This window comes from Perna viridis, chromosome 4, assembly GCF_037379345.1.
Source record: "Perna viridis isolate PV_CMFRI_1.1 ecotype Kerala chromosome 4, ASM3737934v1, whole genome shotgun sequence".
Lineage (NCBI taxonomy): Eukaryota > Metazoa > Mollusca > Bivalvia > Mytilida > Mytilidae > Perna > Perna viridis.
Genome location: NC_142448.1, coordinates 27,297,879 through 27,322,149, shown reverse-complemented (window position 1 = coordinate 27,322,149; position 24,271 = coordinate 27,297,879). Strand labels below are relative to the sequence as shown.

The 24,271-nt window shown below is 31.2% G+C and overlaps 1 protein-coding gene across 4 annotated transcripts; it reads left to right on the top strand.

The window, feature by feature from the left end:
• Positions 1–156: 156 nt before the first annotated feature.
• LOC148619558 (dual specificity mitogen-activated protein kinase kinase 6-like) lies at positions 157–23,997 on the top strand. Of its 4 annotated transcripts, none has more exons than XM_088579616.1 (9): positions 157–425; positions 9,656–9,734; positions 14,541–14,703; positions 15,149–15,268; positions 16,157–16,273; positions 16,557–16,736; positions 17,460–17,537; positions 19,322–19,461; positions 20,393–23,997. In XM_088579616.1, the coding sequence occupies exons 1-9, from the start codon at positions 419–421 to the stop codon at positions 20,541–20,543; spliced, it is 1,035 nt and encodes a 344-aa protein (XP_088435742.1). In that variant the 5' UTR covers positions 157–418; the 3' UTR covers positions 20,544–23,997. The 4 variants fall into 4 exon arrangements, with proteins under 4 accessions (XP_088435742.1, XP_088435743.1, XP_088435740.1 ...); XM_088579617.1 differs by having other exon boundaries at positions 286–425; positions 9,659–9,734; XM_088579614.1 differs by lacking the exon at positions 157–425 and adding an exon at positions 6,031–6,254.
• Positions 23,998–24,271: the final 274 nt, after the last annotated feature.

Sequence of the window (24,271 nt, the reverse complement as noted above, 5' to 3'; positions counted from 1 at the left end):
TCTAGGAAAAACTGTTTACAATAACTGCTACGTTTTGGGGGTAACTAGATTTGAAGTAAGTGTATAAATAAATTGTCAAATTTCGCTTTGTTTTGTCGTTTCCTAGGACCAAGCAAAAGGCAAACCCAACAAACGTGACTCATCAATGACGTAAGCGGGTTTCCCTCGACTGTAAAGGAGGCATCCGTTTCACAACCTCACCGCTTCAATCAATCCTGAGGCCGCACTCTGCCACTGAAAAAAATTGTGCATCAGCAGATCAATGGATTAAAGATCGGTGTTTACGGTACAACATGTGAAAAGACTTTCTGCAAGCTTTTAAAGGCAGAAAACAAGTTTGATTATCGAGCAAATTCCAGCAAGTCAAGACCTTGGCCTAGAATTTGGAACACCTTGCAACTTCTGCAAAAAGACAAAAATGTCAGGTATGCATTTGAAATCAATACTTAATATGTCATATACATTCATTAAATGGTCTTCACTGAGCCCATTAATGTATTTAACTGATGCACTTTCATTTAAACTTTAGCATAAAACTGTCATGCCCAATACACCACTTATACCGCATAAGGTAATTGACCTTTTAACTTTTTATTCACAATACATTAGCTTTGGAACTATTATTTTTAAAGCATTTTTGATACTTTTTGTAAAACACAAATATTGGTATTGTTACCTCTGTGGCTTGCTTACATCTGTGGGATCACTTTTCTTGTAGCTTGCATGCTCAGAACACCTGATATGTGCTCAGTTGTGCAAAAGATCAATAGATCTTCAGTCATTAATCGTAGGATCATTGTCATTTAAATGTAAAGTTTCTAAGAAACTGTGAACAATATACCAAAACAATAAAAACACTTTTATCTTCAGATACTTTACTGGAATATTACCAGAAAGGATTTTTATAGTAAATACCTGTGTATTGGGGAACTGAAAAAAAAAAACATTAGCAATTAAGGCATAAGTTTTACATGCCTTTTGAATTGCGCTTAATTTTATAAAATTACTCTTCCATTAAATGCAGTGATAGCCATTAATGAAATAGTTGATATGGTTACAGGTTTTGAAATTAACCCCAACTAATTATGAAGTGTAATTAAAGCTCTTGTTGTACCATTGTCAGAATTTTATTGTGTTTTTGAGTATTTGAGAGAAATTTTGTACAATATCCTGCTTAATTAATGCCAATGAGCAAAGAGGTTTTTCAAATTTATTTGGATTGTTACATGTACATGTATGTGTATAATAATTTCAATTTCAAAACAATTTTGATTTTGTGACATACATGTACATTACATGTACAGAAAATAACTTGAAGGAACTTAACACTTCATTCATGCAAAAAAGTTCAATGATCAAGCATTTAATTAAACATATAACTGCTATTCCCGACTTGCGGACCAACATTTTGTCAACATTTATCTCCCTTTGGTGCAGGTGTCTATTCGAAACACGTAATGTTTTCCATCCGATATTGACGATACTTTAGAAAATCTCGAAAGTCAAAAGGGAATTTCTCATTCTACTGACCTTACCATAAATTTTCTTTACCTGGGATACAAATGAAAATCATCCTTATGTAACCTACCAACAAAATGAAACACCCTGTAAATTTTAGAAACACTGTTGTGTTTGTCTGCTGGAGATTCCATTTTCATTCGTGTAACCTCTTTTTTCTGCACCCGAATCAGAACATTGATTAGAGAGACTTAGAAATTATACCTGCTCTTACGGGAGGTAACTCTGCAAAAACAGTATAAAATACGGCTGCATCCGGAGCTCTGCAAGTAGGGAATAAAGATTCACAGAAAGTGCAAACCATTCAACATTAATAGCATCACATTACCTAGCAAGCTTACAAAAAATAACCCGGCTTGCCTAAGAAGAACCATAAATAATCAGTGATTTTATTACCATTTTATTGCAGCCGAGTATTGGCTGTTTCCCTTGGAGACTTTTCCCAAAGTGTTGAAAAAATATTTTTCCCAAAGGAAGGAATATTCCCAATTCTGAGGCATAATTTTTTGAAAACCAGGTAAAGAAGCCAGTGAAATGTTCCTTGAGACATGATTTCTCAGCCCTGTACTTTGTTAACTTCTGGGGAATGTTTTTTTGGCAAGTCTAATGGACCCACTTAATATTGAAAGTACATACATTATGTATTTGTCAGTTTGGTATCGGTTTTCAGTTACAGATCGGCATGTGACGCATTTCTTTCCCCCAATGTGTTGAAAATGCAGCAAACATTTATAAAGGGTTGGGGCTGCTTTTAAATCAAGGAACTAAATCACTGATAATGAGAATTCTTGTTACTTGTTGCAACTACAGATGTCAAAAGAGCAGCTGTTCTGAAAATTAGCGAAATTTTTACAGTTACAATGAAGAATTTCTTTTAATATTCCACTTTGGGTTGGGGTTAGGTGGTCGAATTAGTAATTTAATTCTATTCTGTACATTTTGTACCTATGTAATATAAGTATGTTCAGGTGAGAAACCAATGTTCCTACGAGTTTCATGTAACATTTCAGGGGTAAAATAAAAATGACAACAATTTGATGAAGTTTGTCAGAACTGAATTTGCACCAAGTGAAGTTTACTTTCTGTTGTGATACAAAAAATGTAAATGTACAAATGTACATGTATGTACCCTTGATAGGAAGTGGAGTTTTAAGTGAATTCATAAAAATTTGAATCACAAGTACCTGAATTATAGGCTGGTCTTTGCTGTTTGGTTTGAAAAATATTTTGCAGCAAGTAAAGTTTTTGTATTATTGGCCAGAAATCAAATGACTTTGGTAGTCCAAATTATTGTGACTTGAAGAGTGAAAGATAGAGTAGAACTACTGGGGTACTTAGATGAAATAGTCACCCTCTGTCTCTCTCAGTTTACCCTTAAATACAATTAAAACTTTAAGGCATCATTTAAAAAAAACTGTGCTTCATTTTAGTAATATTTGACCAGTTATCTTTCTTAGTGAACAAATAGAACATCCAAATCGATGCTTATCCAAAAGGAAACAAATATTTTAAACAGTTTGTTTTTTTATGTAACAGAAAGAAAATTGCAAAATACAGAACAGAATGTACTTTCTTAGTTCCTGCTTATGCTAATTAATTATACAGTATAAATACTGTGTAAATGAAGGTGTATTGGTATAAATTCATTTCTTTGAGTCAATACACTTGATATTTTGCTCTTAATGGTCTCATAATGTCCTATTGAGGTCTGTAAAGCAATGTAAATTATTTCAGTTGAAGAAGAGTTCAGTCATCAGGAAAATGTATTTTGTTCTTAAATATTGCTGATACATACATATACATGTAGTTATACAAGTACAAAATTATTTTTTTTTATAAAAAGGAAACATTTGATCTGAGCAGTAACTCACAAGAAGTTGGAAATAAATATCATATTTTTACTTGTAATAGCATTGAGTTAGTGGAACTGAGGAATAAATACATTTTAAGTTACATGTATTACAGTGTATGCACTGAACCTGTCTTGTATGAAGAATTCAAGATGCAGCAGGGCTTATAGTGCTTTGTAATCAAAGATACATGTGTATTTTTAAGGAAATAAGAAAATATGTGCTCACTTCATGTAAGCTGTTGATATCCATGTTTCCTTACCTACTGACTGGTTGCCACATTGTTATATACATGTTTATATGCTGCTCTTACAACACTTACATGTGTCCCAGTCAACAAATGAGCTTGTCATGTCTTAGTAAACTGTTCTTTTCAACAAAACATTTCTTCAGCTTGAGATAAGTTTTGACAGTCACATGAAATCCAAGAGAAATATATTTGTACATGTAGTAGTGTTGATATGTGCTAATGTACATGTACATTGTTGTACATTTTTGTACAGGTACATTTATTATGATTGGTGTTTGCACAGATAATTTTTCTTAGACAAGACAATGACTTGGCATGCCATTTAGCAACATTAGTACTTGATGATTCATATCATGACTGTCCATTTCAAGCCCTCAATTAAATACAGAAACAGCCTTAACAGGAGCAGATCCAGGATTTTATGAAGGGGAGGTGTAATTACAAGAATCAGTAGAAAAGGAAACTAGATTATTCCATGTTCAATGAATGAATATGATAAATTGCCATATTTAGTAGATTATGGTAGATTTTTTTTCTTTGAAAAGTAGGGGTGTATGCCCATTAAGCTCTCCCCTGGACCTACCCCTTAGATGTGTTGTTCTGCAATAAATAACAGCATGCAATTACTTCTAGCCCTATGCCCCAGTCTAGTAAAAAACTATTTTCAGTGGAAATTTGCTATGTTTTATTAAGTACATGTATGAGGTACATGTAGTACATTGTAACTGAAAAAAAAAGTTTGGCATAGACTGAAATATTGCATTATTATCACAAGTATATATGATTCCTATTTTTTTCAACTGTTTTTAACTTGAGGAAAAAAATGTTGGTCCTCTTTTGCATATCTGGATCCACCAATGTTTATTTTAGTTTGATTTTAGCCATTGATGAAGTTTTTGGAAATATTAGAAGGAAGGATTTATAATGCAACATTACTACAATTTAGTACAAATGTATGTACATATTTGTATATAAAATCATTAATGAATGAAAAATGGACCTAAAGTATTTTATTTATTGAATGAGTAAAAAATGATTAATTCAGCCAATTTCAGAACTTGTTAATGCAAACAAATATTGACAGGTTAAAATCATTGTCAACATACATGTAACTGTACAGCATATATTATCACTTTCCTCTTTACAGAACATGTTTTTTAAATGTACGTTACTTTATGAAATATGTGAGACCCACAATAATGTAAATATACAATTACCTCCTTTACTGCAGTCAGACACAGATATAGATACGCTTATTACAATGTATCATGCTTTTTGTAATGAAGATCTGTAAAAATGCACCTTCATTATTGTTTTTCCAACATTAGTGATGTGAATTTGTTCACCAATGTCTTGTATTATCATAATGATTACTATATGCTGTAATAACTGTATTACTGGCTATTAGTTTCGTTTCAGTGTTACTCGTTGAGATGATCAAATGTTTACTATCACTGTGTAAACAAAGAGTATTTTAGTTTCCTTCCTCCTTTTTAGAAGTAAAGAAGCATTAGGCTTTCAGTTACATTTGTACATTTGTCGTGCAATTACTCTACTTGGGACAGGATCAGATCATTGATTGGTTAATAAGGGGTAACACAGTACAAGGAAGGACTGGACTACACTGCTATTTACATATATTGGTTGGTTTTTCTGTCTTGCTGCTGCTTTTTAGTGCAACTGTTGAAATTGAACCTGACCTTCAGCTTTCAGAAACTTGGGCTGCTAGGGCATATGTGTTCTAAACATGTTATCAGTTTTAATGCTAAAGAAAAAGACATTTGGATACAAGATTCTTAAATTGAAAATGGGCATTTGAACACTGGTGTATGCTGTACATGTAATAAGAGCTTATAGGCTTTGTCAAAGTTTACATGATTGACAATAATTATTAAGATATTATTATTTTGTTTTCACTTATTTACCTAGAATTGGGACATTAAGCAGTTTCTTAGAAATGATAGGAATTCACAAATTCAACTATTTGTACTTTATATTTATAGATACAGTTTGTATACAATTACAAAATTATGTTTAATAAAAAAGTTTTTAGTATCATGATGAATTACTTCGAACTGATATTGAACGTCAAGTTAAATAAAAAATATTATGTGATGAAGAAATTATATTTTTTTAAGGCTATGTTACATTGCCCCTTAATCCGTTGGTACTGTCAGTGTGATGGTTTAATTCATTTTTGATCTATAATCATTTATATAGTGTTCTGTAAATAGCTAAGTCACGATTTGACAAAAGGTAACATGCTGTCAGGGTATTCCCTCATATATATTCATATATTTATGTCAGCCAATCAGATTTTACCTGTTGATCCTGAGTCACGTTTGTATGAATGAAATGACTGCTATGACCTGCTTTGTGAACTTAATCTCCTCCAATCAAAGCTGATGATTCATTGTCAGTATTTACTAATCTATAGTATAACACTTGGAATTCCAAGAAAGAAATAGAGGTACAAATTCTCTTGTGATTTCTCAGTGACATTGTGCTCTTCATTAGTGGATTATAATTTTGCTACAATACTGTTGCATTGTCAAATTGAGAACTGGTTTAAATTGTCAAAATGATGGCTAATCCCATTCAAGTTAATGTCCCTGATGGAAGTGTGGGTGTTAAAAGTAAGTGTTTATCTAAATTTATTTATGTATTTAAATATTAGTGACTGTATATCCTTGTATTGTTTCACCAAACATTTTTAATCCTGATCCAATGTCAAATGGAAAGAATCATGTGGCAATGGAATTTCAGACATTTAATGTATGCTTTTATACATTCCTTCTGCATTCTTGCCTGTAAAACACAATTTAATGGCATTGCAGATTTATTTGCGGTTGTAACATTGGTGGGTGTTTAAGCAAATGGATTAAAATTGCCATTCAGCAAAAACATTTGTATTGTTCAATGGGTTCATGTATTATATCTTGGCAAGTGCACTTTCTAAAAGCATAAAGAAGCACTGCATTAGTCAGGAAGGTGTGCATACTTCTAGTTGCAATAATAAATCTTTTGTAGTACATGTATACCTAAACCTTAATTACAAGATCCATGTACATATGTATTTCTTACTGAATACAAAGGTTTTCTTGCACATGAAATCCAAGTTTTGAAATGAATACCAAAATGCATAGGTAGAATTTAGAAAAAAGAACTATTCAATCCTTCCTCTTAGACCTCCTTACTTCAAAATCTGATATGATAGGCATATGGGTTCATGTAAGTTTCATTCAAGTATATGTAATATTAAATGTAAGGTACAAATATATAACATTACTTCATAAAAAGTTCTCTCCCTTTGTTAAGACTGTACATATTCACGTTCTGATACCTTACCATTAATCTATCTTGAAATAGATGTAAGATACACGAAGGTCATTATTTCCCTTCTATGCGAGGAATGATTTTGAGAATCATTTTAAAGTACATATATTTACAAAATGTTACATTTAACATTATTCAAAAAAACAATTCTTCAGTTATGTGGGATTTTCTTGGCTGGCATATGATGCATATTCATTCTTCTTGCTAATAAAATTAGTATTTAGTGAAATACTTCTTTAGTTAGAGAATGGCCCAATTAGCAAACTTTTGTGGGTCCATTTCAATTTTACAGACAGTCCCTCTTATTTGATCTAATCCTTCAGCTTTTAATGCATTGAATTGATTCTGTATGCATTTTTCGTATCATTTTTTTTGTTCTGTGAAAATTTCAAGAACCGGCCAGTAACTTAAATACTGTACAAAAATGTATACTTCAATTTTGTCACAGGTTTATATTCTGTGTTGTGTAATTTTTGCAATCATATAGAGTTTTATAGAGTAATACATTGTAGTACATATAATATACAAATTCCTTCAGAATCCCTACATGGTGTGTAACTTTTTTCTGAGACATATTGATTTATGTTTCATCTGCATTCATTTAAACTTTAAAACCTAATTTAGTGTATAGGAAGCTAAAATCATTTTTCAAGGTTAAATATACATAGTTATTGTCACTACTTGAAACTTAGTCAATAAATTTAGATACTAGCAATTACTTCGATTCATACCAGGAAAATGTGAAATGTATTTCCCAACCAATCAGTGCCTTTTATGAGATTTTCTAACCAGATGTAAATATTTTTAGAAGCAGCATTTCAAATTGAGCTTGGATTATATTTAAAAAATAAATACCTAAACTGTTTATGGATATTGGAAAATTTTCAAGTGCATGTTTGAAAGTTTGTGTTGTGTATTATATTTCTGATTTAGGCCTCCTACATAGCTGTTATCAGAGCTGTCCACTGTTTGTCTAAATCCATTGAAAAGTTAAATTGATTTTAAACTTGATTATGATAAAATGTACATCTTAATGTCAGTAGGTACAGGATATTATGCAGGAAAAACAACTTGTTTGTTTATTCATCTTGTTTAAAAGAAAGTGATCCATTGACGTTAGTAATGACCTACTGCAGATAATAAACTTTTAACCTAGTTTCTTAAATCCCATTACTGCCTTGCACTGTTAAAAAAAGGTCAAACTTCAATTAGTTTTATGTTTGTGATTTGATCATATTTATTTATAGATGTGTGTTGGTTCAATGATGTTAAGTATTTTTCTACTACTACTGTGGAAGAGGTGGAATATAAGTCATTGTAAACTCAAGGTCTTTCAGATGTGTCATCGGGTATGAATCATATCATGCACTCCTGCAAGGGATGCTTTTGTTAGTAATGGGACTTAAAGAAGTCGCTCACTAGATATTATTGACAATTTCTCTATGTGGCCTTGAGACTTGTTTGTGTTGTTGATGTTCAAAGGACAAAAAAAAGGAATTTGAGCATCTAACTTTTTTTTTTTTCAGTTCGCTAATTGCCCTTAGGAATGGATCATAAATTATTGAATTTAAACACAAATCAGAAGAAAGTCTAAGTCATAAAATTTTTATTACTAGCAATTTTTCTTTCTGTTAAAAAAATACTGTTTGAAATGATTGTTATTATATGTACCATGTTTACATATCTGGATCTGTATAAGTTGAAGTTTAAAATGATTGGTGTAAGTAGCAGAGTAAGTTTAATTGAACTAATCCTGTACCTAACATGTTCTATGACCCTATGTTTTACACAGGCAGTGCACTACAAATACAAAGTAGGTACATGTTTTTCAAGAAAAATATAATAACAGGTCAGTGTACTCAGTTGATACAAGTACTTGTATGTACAACTACATCATCAGACCTTGTGACAAATATAGTGTGAGAAAAATGTTACCATTATCCATTATTGTTTGTGTAACCAGATGGAGAAGTCTCACTTGTGTTACATGTCCATCTCATCTCTTGTTATTTGAAACAAACAATTTCACTGTGTCTAGACAATAACTTAACTATAAGTAAATGATCCCTTTGAAATTGTATCACAAGACAGAAAGGCTAGAATTGATTTTAGGGGTTGCCATTGGAACCATACATAATTCTGTTTAAGTCTTATGCTATGTTAAATGAAAATTCAGAGGTATATCAAGTTTAAATGGCCCCACCAATCCTCAGCAGTAGTATCAAGCTGCACTCTGCAAAGCATTTTGTTTATTCTTGTTAACATCTGGTTAATTCACATAAGATGAGAATTGCCACCAAAATTTTCATTTTGTGACTACTACAGCAAAAGTGCCAAAGACTGAGTTCTGAATCTCAGACACTGGTTATTTTAAGTGTTCTAAAAGACTTCTTTAAGTGAAAATTGTTGAAATCTTTCCACAGAATGTCTGAGATTTTGCATTTTTGTGACCTTTTTTTTAACTCACTTTTTAAATTAACATTGTAATACATATATCACATGTTTCTATTACCCTTATTTGAGATAAAGCTTGGCTGAAAAAAATGTACATTTTTATTCTAAAGAGAGGAATATCTTATATTCAAATACCCAAGATGAGAAACTGGTGTTTCTCATACCTATAGTTTTCTGCAGTTCAGACTGTGAATTAACATTTAAATATTCCTATTTAATAGCTTTGTTTTATATTTATTTGTTTCAGCAGGTCGTGGCAGAAGACTTCGGGTGCCTCCAGGACTACGAATTCCTGCAGAAACTGCACAGCCCCCAAGAAGTCCTGTGTAAGAAAAATTAAAATCATATTATTATCAGCATATTGTACATGTATATGCTGAACCTTGGTAATGATTAGAATTTATTTCCTTAATCACCAAAGCTGGCCAGTTTTGCTGATGTGATCATTAATTAGAGCTTTTAGCACTTCATTTTCACTTGTGGCTGGAGTAATTCACTTGAATGAATCCAGATAAATCATTGTTGTGGGAGGAAATCAGTTTGTGTTCTCATTCATCTTTGTTAAAGAGCTTATAGAAACTTTACAGGAAGTAGTGGGTGGTTGTTCACTATATTTCATAGCAAATTTTAGAACTAGGTTAAATTCTTTCTAAAAGTGTCAACCAATTTCTAAATGGGTTATGATATATGTTTAACTGCATTAAATTCCATGAGTTGTAAGTATTGGAATTAAAATCAGGTGACAGATTTGCCAAGTTCCATCAAAACTCACAAGTACCATGGATAAATGACCTGCTATATTACTTATTACATTGGATGCACCTGGTCCATGCTCCCAGTTTACAGTGGAGTCAGAGTTGCTTATTTACTTTTGTTGCTTTGTACACATTATTTTTTGTATTTTGTTGTACATGTATGTTTTCTTTGTCTTGTCTTTGTCCATGGATTAAGTTTGATTTGGGCTAGAATCTTTTATCCAGGTTAATGACATATTACAGTCCTGGTGAAAAGGACATCACTGAAAATGTTATTTGTTCAACGGGAACAGGGCAGTATGTAAAAGGCCATTGCCCTTTTAACAAGAAAAAAAGGAGAGCCAAAATGCCTTTGTCATTTAACATGTTCATGTGTTGTAACTTGTGGTTTCTGTGTTTTCCCGTTTTCCTTCATGGTTTGGACCTGGACAAGTGAAGTTAGAAACATTTAAGCATTTATACATTCAAAAACTGACTGGTCAACTAACCTGAAGATACCTCTCTTTTTGATTTGATTCCTCGTTTAATATTTTGGAAGAATTTGCCTTAAACTTGTTCTAATCATTGAGAATATTAATATCTTTTGAATGCTTTTTCATGCCAATTTCTATCTCTGCTAATCTTTAAAATTTTACAGTAACAAAATTAGAAGTTATACACTTATGACATGTATGAATGATAAGAGCTATTTGGAAATGTAAAGATCCATTATACATGTATATTCCATATCGTAATTTAGATTCTCATTCTTTGTGGCTGTATCAAGTTACATGTTTGTAATTTTAACAATGAAGTTAAATGAAATGCTTACCTTCAGGACTGAAAGAAGAGCATTTTTATGGAAAAAAGACCCCATTTTGAAGTTATGACTTAAATTTTCAATTATAGAGAATGTTTTAACCACTGATTTTCCATCAATTTATTTGAAACCTTCCTTGTTCCCTTTTCTCTATAAAAGAAATAATTTGTGAATTATCACTGGTTTACTGTAAAAACAACAATCAGCCAGACGTATATAACGTTCACATGATCTCTTTACAAGTTCTCGGCCAAATTTATGGGTTACCTACTAACCCACTGATTATCTAGGTCAATAACTTCCTTGCTCTTAATTGTGGCATTTAGCATATTCATTGAAATTAAAATTTGTAATTTTTTATTTTTTCTGATTTTTAAGTGGAGTGTTATTTTTACAGTCTGGTGAATTTCTATTACAAGATAAAACCTAGTAACATAGCATGTTCTTTGAATGAAGGTTAAAAACAAGGTCATCTCTGATTTCTAATAAAGACAGAGAATGTCTCCCTACAGTCTGACTAATGTGTTTTATGTACATAATTTTGTTACCTTGGAACCTGTTGGGGATGCACACAAATATACTTATGAAAAAATGCATTGGGTTGATCATGTAAACAGTCATGACAGTTTTTTGTTAGAGTGTAAAATTAGTTGTCTTAACTTGTATGACAAGTGTATATCGATACTCAGCACCAAAAACTTTTTAAACAACTAGTCAACAGAACTAGTGGACAAAATCTTTTGCTAGTCGCAAAATTTGTTTACTGATCTGAAAAAATAGATATTTTAAAAGGTTTACAGGGATTGAATTTCAGAATTTTTTTCCACTAGCTAAATTTAGCAAGTACTGAAAATTTGAATTTAGAAATAATTTCTACTAGCAAAATTGAATTTCAACTAGCATTTAACAACTCAAATTCAATCACTGGTTTATATACAGATTATCCTTCAGTAATAAATGGTTTAAATTATTTCGCCACTCTCGATGGTAAAATTAAAATTTTCAACATGCTAGCTTTAGCGAGCATGATAAAATCTTTATTTTACCATAGAGTTTTGAGAAATAATTCAAATCAAGAATAGGATGAAGTAGAAATGATTTTTCCCATGAAATCTGCAGGAAACTTGCATAAATTGAATCACCACATCACCCAGTGGTTAAAAAGTTGCATGCATTTTTTAATCACCTGCTTAAAATGGGGAAAAAATTTTTATTTATTACGCCAGACTGCAGTCGCTTGTTTTCAATAATAAATTGTCTATTACTATTTGCATTTTGCCATTAGAAAAAAAGAGAAAAATAGGCATTTTTTTTCCAACTAGTCCTTTCGAAACAGTAGCAATAGAAAATTACTAGTCCAAATTGAAATCTGCTTTCCTGGGACTGTGTAAGGATGCACCACTTCAACCTTTCACTTAATATAGAAGACTTCAGACATCATATGTTGGTGTGGGTAGGCAGTCTGTGTTAAGTTGTAATAAGATTGTCAGACCAATTCATTGATTTTGTATTATTCTGTTATGTGTTAAAATATGGAAACTACTGTATGTTTGTTGGACTGTTCTGTAATATGTACCATGTATATATGTATTCAGTATGATTTACTTCATTCCTAATGACAAATGTATTGGATGTTTTTGGGAACAAGTGTGGTGTATTAGGGACCATAATAATAGAAAAACAGTCACTGCCCAGGAATATTAGCCTTTAATGAGAACCTCATCTTTAATTCCATAAATTAGTTGAAATTATACATGAAAATGAAAACAGATTAACCAGCCATTTTTTTTTAGTCCTGGACCAGAGGTTGCACTGAAGATTACATACTTGCAGCACATCCTGCTTTAACAATTTCAGGTCCATGAACAAATTACTAGTATAACACAGGCAAAGTCAAGAAAAATACTCCTACCCCACTCCCCTCCCACCCCACCCCCTAAAAACAATAAAAACCTATATGTAGTTGAACAAGTTGTATTGTTAATAACTTTCATCATTTTCAATTATTTTTACTGTCTGATATTTTCTATCTTAGGCTACTGCCATGATATTTAAAAATACAATGTTTCTGCAGTTTTCAGTAGCAATATTGTGTCAAATCAACAGTGACATCACCAATAGACAAAAATAATGTCAGTTTTGAATGTCTTATAAGATATCACATTTCCACCATCAGTATAGGGCTCACCAACATTTTTTTTTCTGTTTCCAATTCAAAATTGCTGTTAGTCTGTATGGCAGCTGCTGTTATTGCTTGACACCTTTTGATGTATCAAATATATTAAAATAAGTAAAACTACAGCTCATAACTCAGGTTGATAACAAGCATTCCATGAATTACATAAATATTGCTCAATGCCTTAGTATAAAACGGCATCCACTGATGAATTACCTATGATTAAGTGTTAAATGTTAATAATTAGAAAGACATTCTCACTCTATGATGCAGTTGTATTACTCATGCATAGTGATATTACAATGTTGTTCATTCATATATCTTTATAATGGGTTGTAGAACATATCCAAAAACATGTGTGCATGTATGCAATGATATCTTTCCAAAACAAACATTTATGTTTCATATACCACCTCAGTGGTCTCTTCTCAAGTGCCGGAGTTTTGTTTCACCCCTGGCAAAGTTTCATGAAAGACTTCTAAATGGGCAGGTTTGATCAGTCATAATAATGTGTCAAAGTTGGGTGACATACTGACATGCTGGCTGATGCTTGAAAGAGCATACACATTAAAAATCTTCCCCGTGCAGGTCCAGGTGTTAAAAGAATAGGCCTGCAGCACCGCTAAGCTTGTCGTAAAAGGCGACTTAATAGTGCTCAGAACTCTAGCCGGGGGCTAGGGCACTCTGCCCACAGAGCAACTGGGATGTGTGCTCCAGGTGGTAGTATGGGGTACCCCTGGCGTGTTACATGCTGGGGTTGTCTGGCTATAATAAGGAAAACCTTACCGCAAACCATAGTGGTGCACCATGTTGGGAAAGATGCCACATTCCTCGCACGTTAAAGAACCCTACTGTGGTATACTCCCGGCGTAGGAACCATAGGGCTCCGCCACAGGAGGCTGAATTGCCTGACCCTACGCACCTCTCCCTATTTCCAGTGGCAATCAAATTTTGTCGTCCCCATTGTCCTTGTGTCCCATCCCTTTTTCATTTCATCATCATGTCATATTCATTTTATCATCAATTTCATGTTCATCGTCTGAATATAGCTGAAATATTGCTGCTCGGACGTTAAACCCCAACAAACAAACAAACATTAAAAATCTGGCTCACAGTGTCTTTTTAAGTACAAATTAAATGTCCTCATTCTTATATCCATGAAAAATCTGCAGGTGAATGTTAACCCACAATCAAACAAACTGTATTTCATAAAAATATGGCTCTTTAAGCCATTATATAAATGCAACATAGGTTTCAATTGTAGGATTTTTCTGTCAATTTAGTTGGCCATATGTCATTTTTCTATTCCTGTATTGGTTTGGAAATGTTCTTTTAATACCATATGCTGACATTATTAATAAAGTTTATGTTTTGTTTTTAATTTTGTTTTTTTATTTTTCAGTCCACCTAGAAATTTAGATTCCCATGCCACAATAAAAATCAATGACAAAGAATTTGAGATTGAGGCTAGTGACCTCCAGATTATACAGAATCTTGGACGTGGTGCATTTGGCATTGTAGACAAGATGATGCATAGACCAAGTGGTGCTATTTTAGCTGTGAAGGTATTGTAACATTAATATGAAAAATGTTAAAGGTTACACAAAATAGAAAAGAGGATGATGACCTTACTTTTAATTTCAAATCAACAAAATGAAGAAAAAATTATAGACCCCTTATAAATTGTTAAGTGTAGTTCTATAAATTGGGATTATAGCAGCCATGCCCTTTTAATCATATATCTACTTAAACATGAGCTAATATAATCAGAATGCTTCAACACAGCTTGTGTATTTCATTGTAATGATAAAAATAACCCTTAATGAAAAGTTTAAATCATAATCTAGATAGTGCCTCTTGTAAAACTAAAGGTAATATCAGGCTGTTATAAATGTATTCTTTGTTAAACATAACATGACATTAGCATTTTGTTTTTTCACACTTGTATCTGTATTTGTTTCAATACTACATATATGGAAACTTCCATTTATAACCTGCTTTTATTAACAGAGAATCACAGTTACAGTTAATAATGAAGAACAAAAGAGGTTATTGATGGATTTAGATGTATCTATGAGAAGTGGTTCATGTCCATATACAGTACAGTTTTATGGTGCTTTGTTTAGAGAAGTAAGTGATCTTGACCCCAAAATTTAAAAAATCTAAACTATTTCCTATTTTCATCATCCACCTCAACTAATTAAAAGTTCTACTTTCTATTCAGATGACCTTTCTGATCAACGTATGAGATTTCAATTTTATGAAATTATAAGCATCATTCTTACAATAAAAATCTGAGAAACATGTTAAGATGATCTGAAAAAAGTTATGTTGATTGTTGTTAGATTTTCATGCTGAAACTGTAATGTAGCAAATGGTAGTTTAGTCCTAATTAGGTTGCTGTTGAGTTGAACACATCAGTTAAACACATTTAAACAGTTTAACAGTTGAAAAACAAGTTTTGTTTAATGCAACATTGTGTCTTGGATTAAAAGCAAAAACACATTTATAAATGATAATGATTACCCTAATTGTTTTATACAATTTAGCTCAAATGATGTGTAAAGAAAATTACTGTGATATACTGATTTTGTTCACTCAATGATGTAAAAGTGCTATATAGTTTTCATTCTTCAATGGACTAATTATTCTAATAATACATGCTTCAAAGCTCTTTAGACCTCAGCTATTGTAAAAAAGTGTTAAACACATGACCAACATTTTGTGCAACACATAGGCTGTGTCTTTTTTTTTAAAATATGAAGTAACTTGTCCTATTAGAATCGAAAAAATAACAGAAACTCCATTTTGTCATTGTTTTACCATGGGCTGGCCATTTATGTCGTTATTTAACCCCTTGCTATTGCTCAGGGTAAAAGTAAATGGCCAGTATGTGGTAAAACAATGATAAAATGTAGTTTCTGTGATTTATTTCTTAAGTTTACTACTTACTAATTGATCTACTTATTCCAATTGTGTTGTAGAATCATGAAAAATTACTATCTTATATTTTGACAGGGAGATGTATGGATATGTATGGAGGTGATGGATACCTCATTAGATAAATTTTACAAGAAAATCTATGAAGATGGTCAATCCATACCAGAAACGGTTTTAGCAATTATAGCATTTTCTGTAAGTACTTGTTTTGTTCATAAATTTGGGCAAGTCCTAAAAGCTTTAAGTCTTAAAGCTTTATTCTCCTAATTAGAAGACTTGGCAATTATTAAGTTTGTACATACTTACATCTTATCATTCTCTGGACAAAATTGCACGATCTTTGTCTCATAGGAAAGGAAATATGTAAGAAAATGTTTGAATAGTCCAATATTAAATGACAGTTGATTCATTCAGTAGATATAATTAAGAAAAGACCATGAATGAAGACTTAAAATGTTATCCACTTGCTTTATTGCAGGTAGTTAAAGCTTTACATTACTTAAAGACAGAATTAAAAGTAATGCATAGGGATGTCAAACCATCCAATATATTAATCAACAGGAAAGGACAAATTAAAATCTGTGATTTTGGAATCTCAGGTCAGCTGGTAGATTCTGTAGCAAAGACCCAGGATGCTGGATGTAAACCTTATATGGCTGTGAGTATCTGTAATGAATCCATTTGTGCATGTTACTAATTAGACATGTTTGTCGAGAAACATCTTATTGACAATACCTTTTTCATTGTCTACAGTTTGATATGGGGATATTAATTTTCAATTACTGTACAAATTAGCATTGGTCAAGGTCTGGGATCCTCACTCTTTGAGATACCCATTACCTTGGTCCTACCATAGGTACATTTACTCATATTTGGGACTTTTTTTAAGAATGCAAAACAGTCTGGGAACTTTCACTCTTGAAAGGAAATTTGAACCTCTTGTGCTGTACATAAAAAATTCAGCAAAGAAAAATTAGTGTACTTACTACAATAATTTTTGAAAGTAGAAACTTATAACACGTGTTTTTTTCACTATTTGAGAATTCAACTATTTCCTACCTTAATGATCTTTTAAAGGCAAGAAATTTAAATCAGAATAAATAAACAAAATGAATAATATAGGTACAAAACCATCCTACCACAAATACACATTTAAACCAAGAGAAAGCAAAACCTTTGTCACTGTAAATGATACCATTATCAATATATACATAAATACAGCATGTACATATTTTCAACTTTTTAGGAGTATCATGTTTCTTATATGCAATTGTGAATTTTACATTTTCTTGTGCACTTTGATCAAATGTCATTAATAGAACTTGAAAATTTAGGAGAATCTTTTTTGTTATATATTTTTTATCAATTGAATATTTTATAGCCTGAAAGAATAAATCCAAAAGAGGGACAGTTGGGATATGATATTAAAGCAGATGTATGGAGCTTGGGAATAACAATGGTAAGATTAAATAAAGGGAGATAACTCATATTTTTTTACTAGATATTCAAATTTATTGTAACTCCAGAGCTCAGTTCATAATAAGTGAGAAATGTGAAGGGCATGATACCATCTTGAATTTAAAATTTTGATGATAAATATAAAAGTCTTGTTGAGTTTTCACTTTTGTTGAAATTGAATAACTAAAGATGATATCAACTGTTACAATGTATAACTTTGGCAAGAACTTTGAATTTCTCTGTCAATACAATGATGTCCAAAATCTACAAATATTTTCATTTGAGTTGACATGAATCATTTTCAGTGAAGACTACTTTGCAACATGATGATTACTATCTAAGAAACCTGAAAAAAAATATATATTAAATTAAGACCAATCTACTGTATATAATCCAGTATATATCCATCCACCTTTCAGTCAGGGTCCCCTTTTCAGTCCCAGATTTCTTGAACTTAGCCTTGGCCCACTACTAAGACTGATTTCATACAGCTGCATTGCTAAAATTCCTTAATTACAATGAGTATACCTGTTTGTTTTGATAACCTCAATAAATGTTGAAATAAATAATTACAAGCCAGAGTTGTTTTATTAAATTCTTGACAATTTAATACAGCCATTGTTTCATTCATTCTTTCCATTAACCCAAATTAAAATCATAAATATAGTGAACAACAAAGAATAAAACATTAAGTTTATGATACTCTAACAATTCATTTTTGAAGATATTTCAGTAAGATAAGAGGTTTTATCTTAAGGGAAAAGTAATTCATTAAAAGAATTGCCATAACCAACTAAACTATTGATTACTTTTGTCAAGAATTATGGTACATTATTTTGTCATGTTTCTATTACACTTTTGGATTTTTGGCTATATCAGTGTACACTGGTAAAAATCAGAAGAAAAAATGCATGAGTGCAAAATACAAATAAAATCACAAAAAAGGCTGTATTGTGGCAAAATAAAGACTAAACAGTAAATATTCTTTTTCTGGATCATATTATAGCTGTAAAAGATAGAAGATGAAGACAGTCTTTCTAAAACTGACGTTTACAATTTAAACATTGTGATGCTGGTCTAGCTGTTTAATGTTGGTGTCACGTTCAGGTCAATTATCAAGCTTTTGACATTTCAATCTTAAATTTTTAGTTCAAACACTAGATCTTGTCTATAAGTCAGAACTCTTCCAAGCAGTTAAAAATTTAGTCCCAAAAAATCTGACTTGTATACAGTAATAATAATTCTGTTTTTACACCTTTTTCTTGGTTTCACATTGTAGTTTTATACTGTATTTAGAGATAAATCACCCTAAAAAAAGTCAGATACTGTATTTAGACATAAATCACACTGAAAAAAATCAGACACCTTTTAAAGTAGCACTCTAGGTAAGAATCTTGCAAAATGTGGTTGGAAAGCCCACATATTTTTATTTTTGATATTTTGTTTAAAATGTCGTAGTAAACTGAAAGTAACATGTGGTTTTTCATGTATTCCATGATCATAGGAGATAAAAATTATATAGAATGCACCATAGATTTCTAAATTAAGGGACATAACTCTGTAAATGACATTCAAATACAATAGAATCTGTTGGATTTTCAGTGCTGATTATCTCCCAAATGCAGGCAGATATGAATGAATGATTATACATTTCACGATAAATATGATATGGAGTCCTACAAAATATTAAAACCTTGTAGTAAGAACAAAAATATACTTTTCAAGAGCGATTCAACATTCCGTTCAAACTTTTGATATGAAAAACACTTTCATTGAATTTTTCAGATTGAATTAGGAACTGGTAGTTTCCCGTACAAAAAGTGGAACACACCTTTTGAACAGTTAAAGCAAGTTGTTCAGGATCCTCCACCACAACTTCCAGCTGATAAATTTTCTTCAGAGTTTGAAGACTTCATTACACAATGGTAAGTCTAAATGAAGATTTGTGAAGTCAGTCCATTTGTCTGTCACAGATTTCTCATCTTCTATGGATGGCTTAGATACTAAGTACATTGCTTTTGCTTGATGGCTTGTACCGTACCTGTACAGTGTCTCCTTTCTCCAGGTTCCTCACTTTACTACTTCTCCTTTACCCTTCTACCTAATATGACAGAAATAGTTGAGTGGGGGATGTTGTTAGCATGACATAGTGTTCAATATCTTGTTTTTACAAGTTGGTTGTAAAGCTAGTAGCTTGATGGGTAGATTGAAGTATAAATATTATTAATACAAATTTATCTGAACATATAAAAGAACTCAACCCCTTTTTATACTCAGTGCAGTTCAGAAAATTGAAAGCTCCATTAATATGGCCTCTCAAAAAGATAAGAAATCTATTGCATTCCAGCATATTTGAATAATTTCAATTTCATTTCTGGAACTACAAGTGATAATGTTTTTACTGAACTTTTGACAGCAGTAACTTTTGAAAGTGATTCCCTTATCATGCATCTCCTAATGCTGTTTTGGCCATTCAGAATTACTATTAATATCCCTTTAGTTATATAGTTCTCATTTCACTGACCTTATATTCAGGCTCCTTGGAATCTCTCGTACACTACTGTACATGTAGAAAAATCAAGGAAACCAGGAATGGTAATCAAAAGAATAAACTCCAAGGACTAGACATGAAAATTAAAACACGACCACACACTATAGATGAATTATATTATGAAATAACTTGTTTATTCTAAATACATAGTTCTGTCAGATTGAAATTATGAAATTAAAACTTGCAGTGTATACTTGATTATAAAACTACCAAAGGTCCTGTCTTTCTGATGAATAACCAGTTAAATGTGTCCATCCCGTATTCATATCTTGGTAATAATTTAGGTTTTCTCTTGTTTCTTTCAGTTTACACAAAGATGTACAGAAGAGAGCCAACTATGATTTATTATTACAACATCCATTCATCAAAAAGGGAGAAACTAATGACTTCGATTTAACACAATATGTAGAAAGTGTTTTTGACAAATATGGAGACTTAAATGAACAACCAAGTTAATGTTTATTGTTTTTAGATTCAAGAGGAGTTTGTGAGAGTTGGACAGTGTGATCGTGAGTATGATGGATGGATGAAATTAAGTGTGTTGATGAACTTTCATAGTATTTTATTGTCAGTGCTTCGAGATCTTTTCTACATGCATATTTTTATCTGGATTTTTGTGTATGCAATTCTCTGTGACTTTAAGTCTTCCATTTAATGGTAATAGTTACATGTACATGTAGGTAGAAACAGTAGCAATCATATACATTTATCTTGTTTGGTGATTCATGTTGCTAGTTTGCATATTTCTAACAGTCCTTCAAATTTTTTACAGATTTGATTTTTATCCATTGGAAAATGAACTGAAAACTTTATTTGAATTCTGTAATATTATCTTGTGGAAAAGTTTTATTTTCCAGATTTCATACTAAATTTTAGAAAGCCTCAGTCACTATTACAGTTTTAACTTAATGCCTCCATATTATTAAGTAATCTTGACCAACTTATAAAGGGAGAATTATCTACCTCCAATGACCATTTCTTGACAATTACTATTATTTCCCTAATACAGGAAATGTGGACTTATGAAATTATGAAAAAAAGAATGCTATTCGTAAACGAAGATTTAAATGTGATATAAGTTTCCGAAATGCTGTTATTATGAGTTAATTGCTTTATCTTATTTTATGGCATTCTTAATCTGTTTACCAAATAGTGATTTAATGACAGATGTGATGATATCAAGAAAATTAAATTTCTGGACTATAAAATTCATCAAGTTTGTGCTCATTTAACATTTTAACTGTTAGACTTCATTTAAGCTTTTGGAAACAAAATTTGTCACAGGAATTATTTTTTATCTGGCCAGAATTGATTCAGGTTAAAGGTCATTGTCTGTGATATATAAGAGTATTTATGATTATATATGTATATTTTAGAAGAACTATTTTTTTCTATTCTATTCATTGTGCTAAGTTGATACATTCAACTATTTCTGCTGTCTGCTACTGCCTGTCTGTATTATTTTTGTAATTTAATATAATATTGTATAGTAATCAGTTCAACAAGTTTTGTTCCAACTGAATAAGTATATGTAAAAGAAGGAGTGCATGTACTGTTCTAATTTTTGAATTTGAATTTTGATTTAACCCTTTGTTAAATGTCTCATTAATTTTAATGGTAATATTAAGGTTGGTAGCTCTATAGTATGTACTAGTACATCAGATATTAGGGGCGGATGCAGGACTTTAGGTTAGGGGGATGAATAGAACTAAAGGCCAATTGAAGCAAGGCAAATAAATATTTGGGGGCAGAATTAGTAAAAAAATCAAAGATTTCATTCCAAATTTCTTTTTTCTCAATTTCACGCCAGGTCCCCTATGTATGAAGTCATGACTGGAAACAATGTACCTACATGGTGTTCCTAAAATCATTTAAGGTGATAAAGGCCTTTGGAACAAATACATTTTTATTTGTATTTGTTCACAGATAATCTTAAATAGTAGGAAATATACTGATATTTTCTATTATTGATTGAAATTTATTTTTTGGCTTATGGTTAGCAATGAATTACAAGTTTTATCATTTCCTTAGAGATAAATTTGATTACTTCATATTTCACATGATATTAGACTTATTTATTCTTAGATGTGCAATTAGAATTTATTTTAGTATTTGATGATGTTTTAGCTATAAAACTGAGGATTTTTTTTCATATACAACCTTAAAGAATAAAACATTAGCAGTTTATAAAAATATTTGTATCATAAGGAATGAAATAATTAAAATAAATTATGAAAGTTGTATGAAAATGATAGATTTTACTGTACAAACATTATGAGAACAATTATTTACATTTTTAGTTTTCTGATGCAATACAGCAGTTTCACTAATTGAAATGGAAATGGAATTTTGAAAAGAAAATTTTGTGCAATTGGTTTTAAATCTATAAATTCAGTGTTTTACCTAAGAATATTTTTTGTCAATCAGCTGTAGCATTGCTATACATGAATTTACACTTGTTATTTGTCTCCAAATAACCTTTTGATGTCAATGAACAATGTTATTTTAAATTGTGATGTCATTGATCTTAAAGTTGAAGGAGAATTCAGTAAGAAAACAACTGGAAAATATATTATTGTTTGTCAATGACATCTATTGTGAAGATATGTAACTTTCTTTACACAATATTGATTATTGAAGTAGACAGGAAGTTGGTTTTAAAGTTATAAAACAGTTGAATACAAACTGTAACTCACCAACCATTATCTTTGATATTGCTAATTACGATGTTTAGTGTACAATGTGATAAACATTCCTAGTTCTATGCTGTAGACATTTGTAGTGTAAATGAAATCCATTTTGATTAGTTTCATGTGGTGTAATTTCCTTAGATCACCTGAATTCATTATTTGTAGATATTGACTAAATCACATGACACAAGCTACTTCATACATGTAGTTAGATGTTACTTTTATAGTAATTATAGCCAAAAATAACTTTTGGGGAAATCCCAATGTATGATTTAAAAATAGAAGTTCCATTTGTTATATGGTACAATTAATGTTATTACACCAATATTTTCTCATTTAAAATGGAATTCCTAAACAATGTAGTAATGTAGCTGTAGAATTTTTAAATATTGTAATAGTTTTAGTTCGGGTGTAAAGAAAAAGGGGAAATATCATATTTTAGCATCATATCATTTTATGGTCTTGTAAATATTCATTTGTATATTATAAATTACTTCACTATTGTATTGTGTAATGGCTTTAGATTTTAAGCCTTATATTATATGGGAGAAAGTGTTATAAATCCGTATCATTTCAGTAGGAAGAATTTTCATCTTTTTGTGTCTGGCAAAAATGGTAGAACACACTACATTATAACCATGTTATTAGCAAAATGATTTTACAAGATTTTAAGAACAGCCGGCTAATTCCATAGTACTTCAAAAATAACCTCATTTGCAGAAAAATGATCAATACCTGTTGATCACTGGAACTTAAAATAATTCACACTACAATGTTTTGTCAAGGGAGGGGCTCCTGTTGATCACTGGAACTTTGAGTAATTCACACTACTATGTAGTGTTTTGTCAAGGGAGGGGCTCCATTTTCCTTTGATATAACTATAAATCATGAAAGAGATGAAAATTTTTCTTTAAAATGTGATTGATATAAGAGAGAGGGTGATCTTTCACCAAGGAAATAACTTTTCAATAACACAAAATGATAGGGTTTCTTGTTTTATGACTGGTAAATCATTTTCTGCTAATGATTAGTTCCCTTGGAGTGTTACAGTATGATCCAGAGGGAGCTGTGATTGTTATTTATTATGCTCTCAGGAGAAAACGTGTGTGATCTGGAGCGTTTATTTTATACTCCCTATAGTTGATTATGTTGTTGATATTTGAGCAAACCATTTATTTGTATAAAAGGAATTCACTATATTAAAGACTAATTAAGATGAAGATTTGTTTGTCTTTGATTTTCGATTTTTCCTCAGAGCATTCCTCACTGTAAATAATAAAGATATCAAGACTTGCATCTCAAGGTTGACAACATTACAAAGAATTGTAGTACAAGTTCAACCAATTAAGACTTTGTAGGTCTTAAACATGTTATAAAAGAGTCAAAAACAGTGAAAAATCATAGTTAAAGGGAAATAACTTTCACAAGGAGAACTTCTACTGTCTTAAGTAAATTTTATGAAGCATCTTTTACTACATGTACCAATATAAAATA

What these genes read in the sequence shown, in the direction of transcription:
- LOC148619558 (XM_088579614.1), top strand. Translation starts at nt 6,200, where the DNA reads ATGATGGCTAATCCCATTCAAGTTAATGTCCCTGATGGAAGTGTGGGT. An exon ending in ATGGTGCTTTGTTTAGAGAA is followed by an intron (nt 15,269 to 16,156) that starts GTAAGTGATCTT and finishes ATATTTTGACAG; the next exon opens with GGAGATGTATGGATATGTAT. An exon ending in GGAGCTTGGGAATAACAATG is followed by an intron (nt 17,538 to 19,321) that starts GTAAGATTAAAT and finishes TGAATTTTTCAG; the next exon opens with ATTGAATTAGGAACTGGTAG.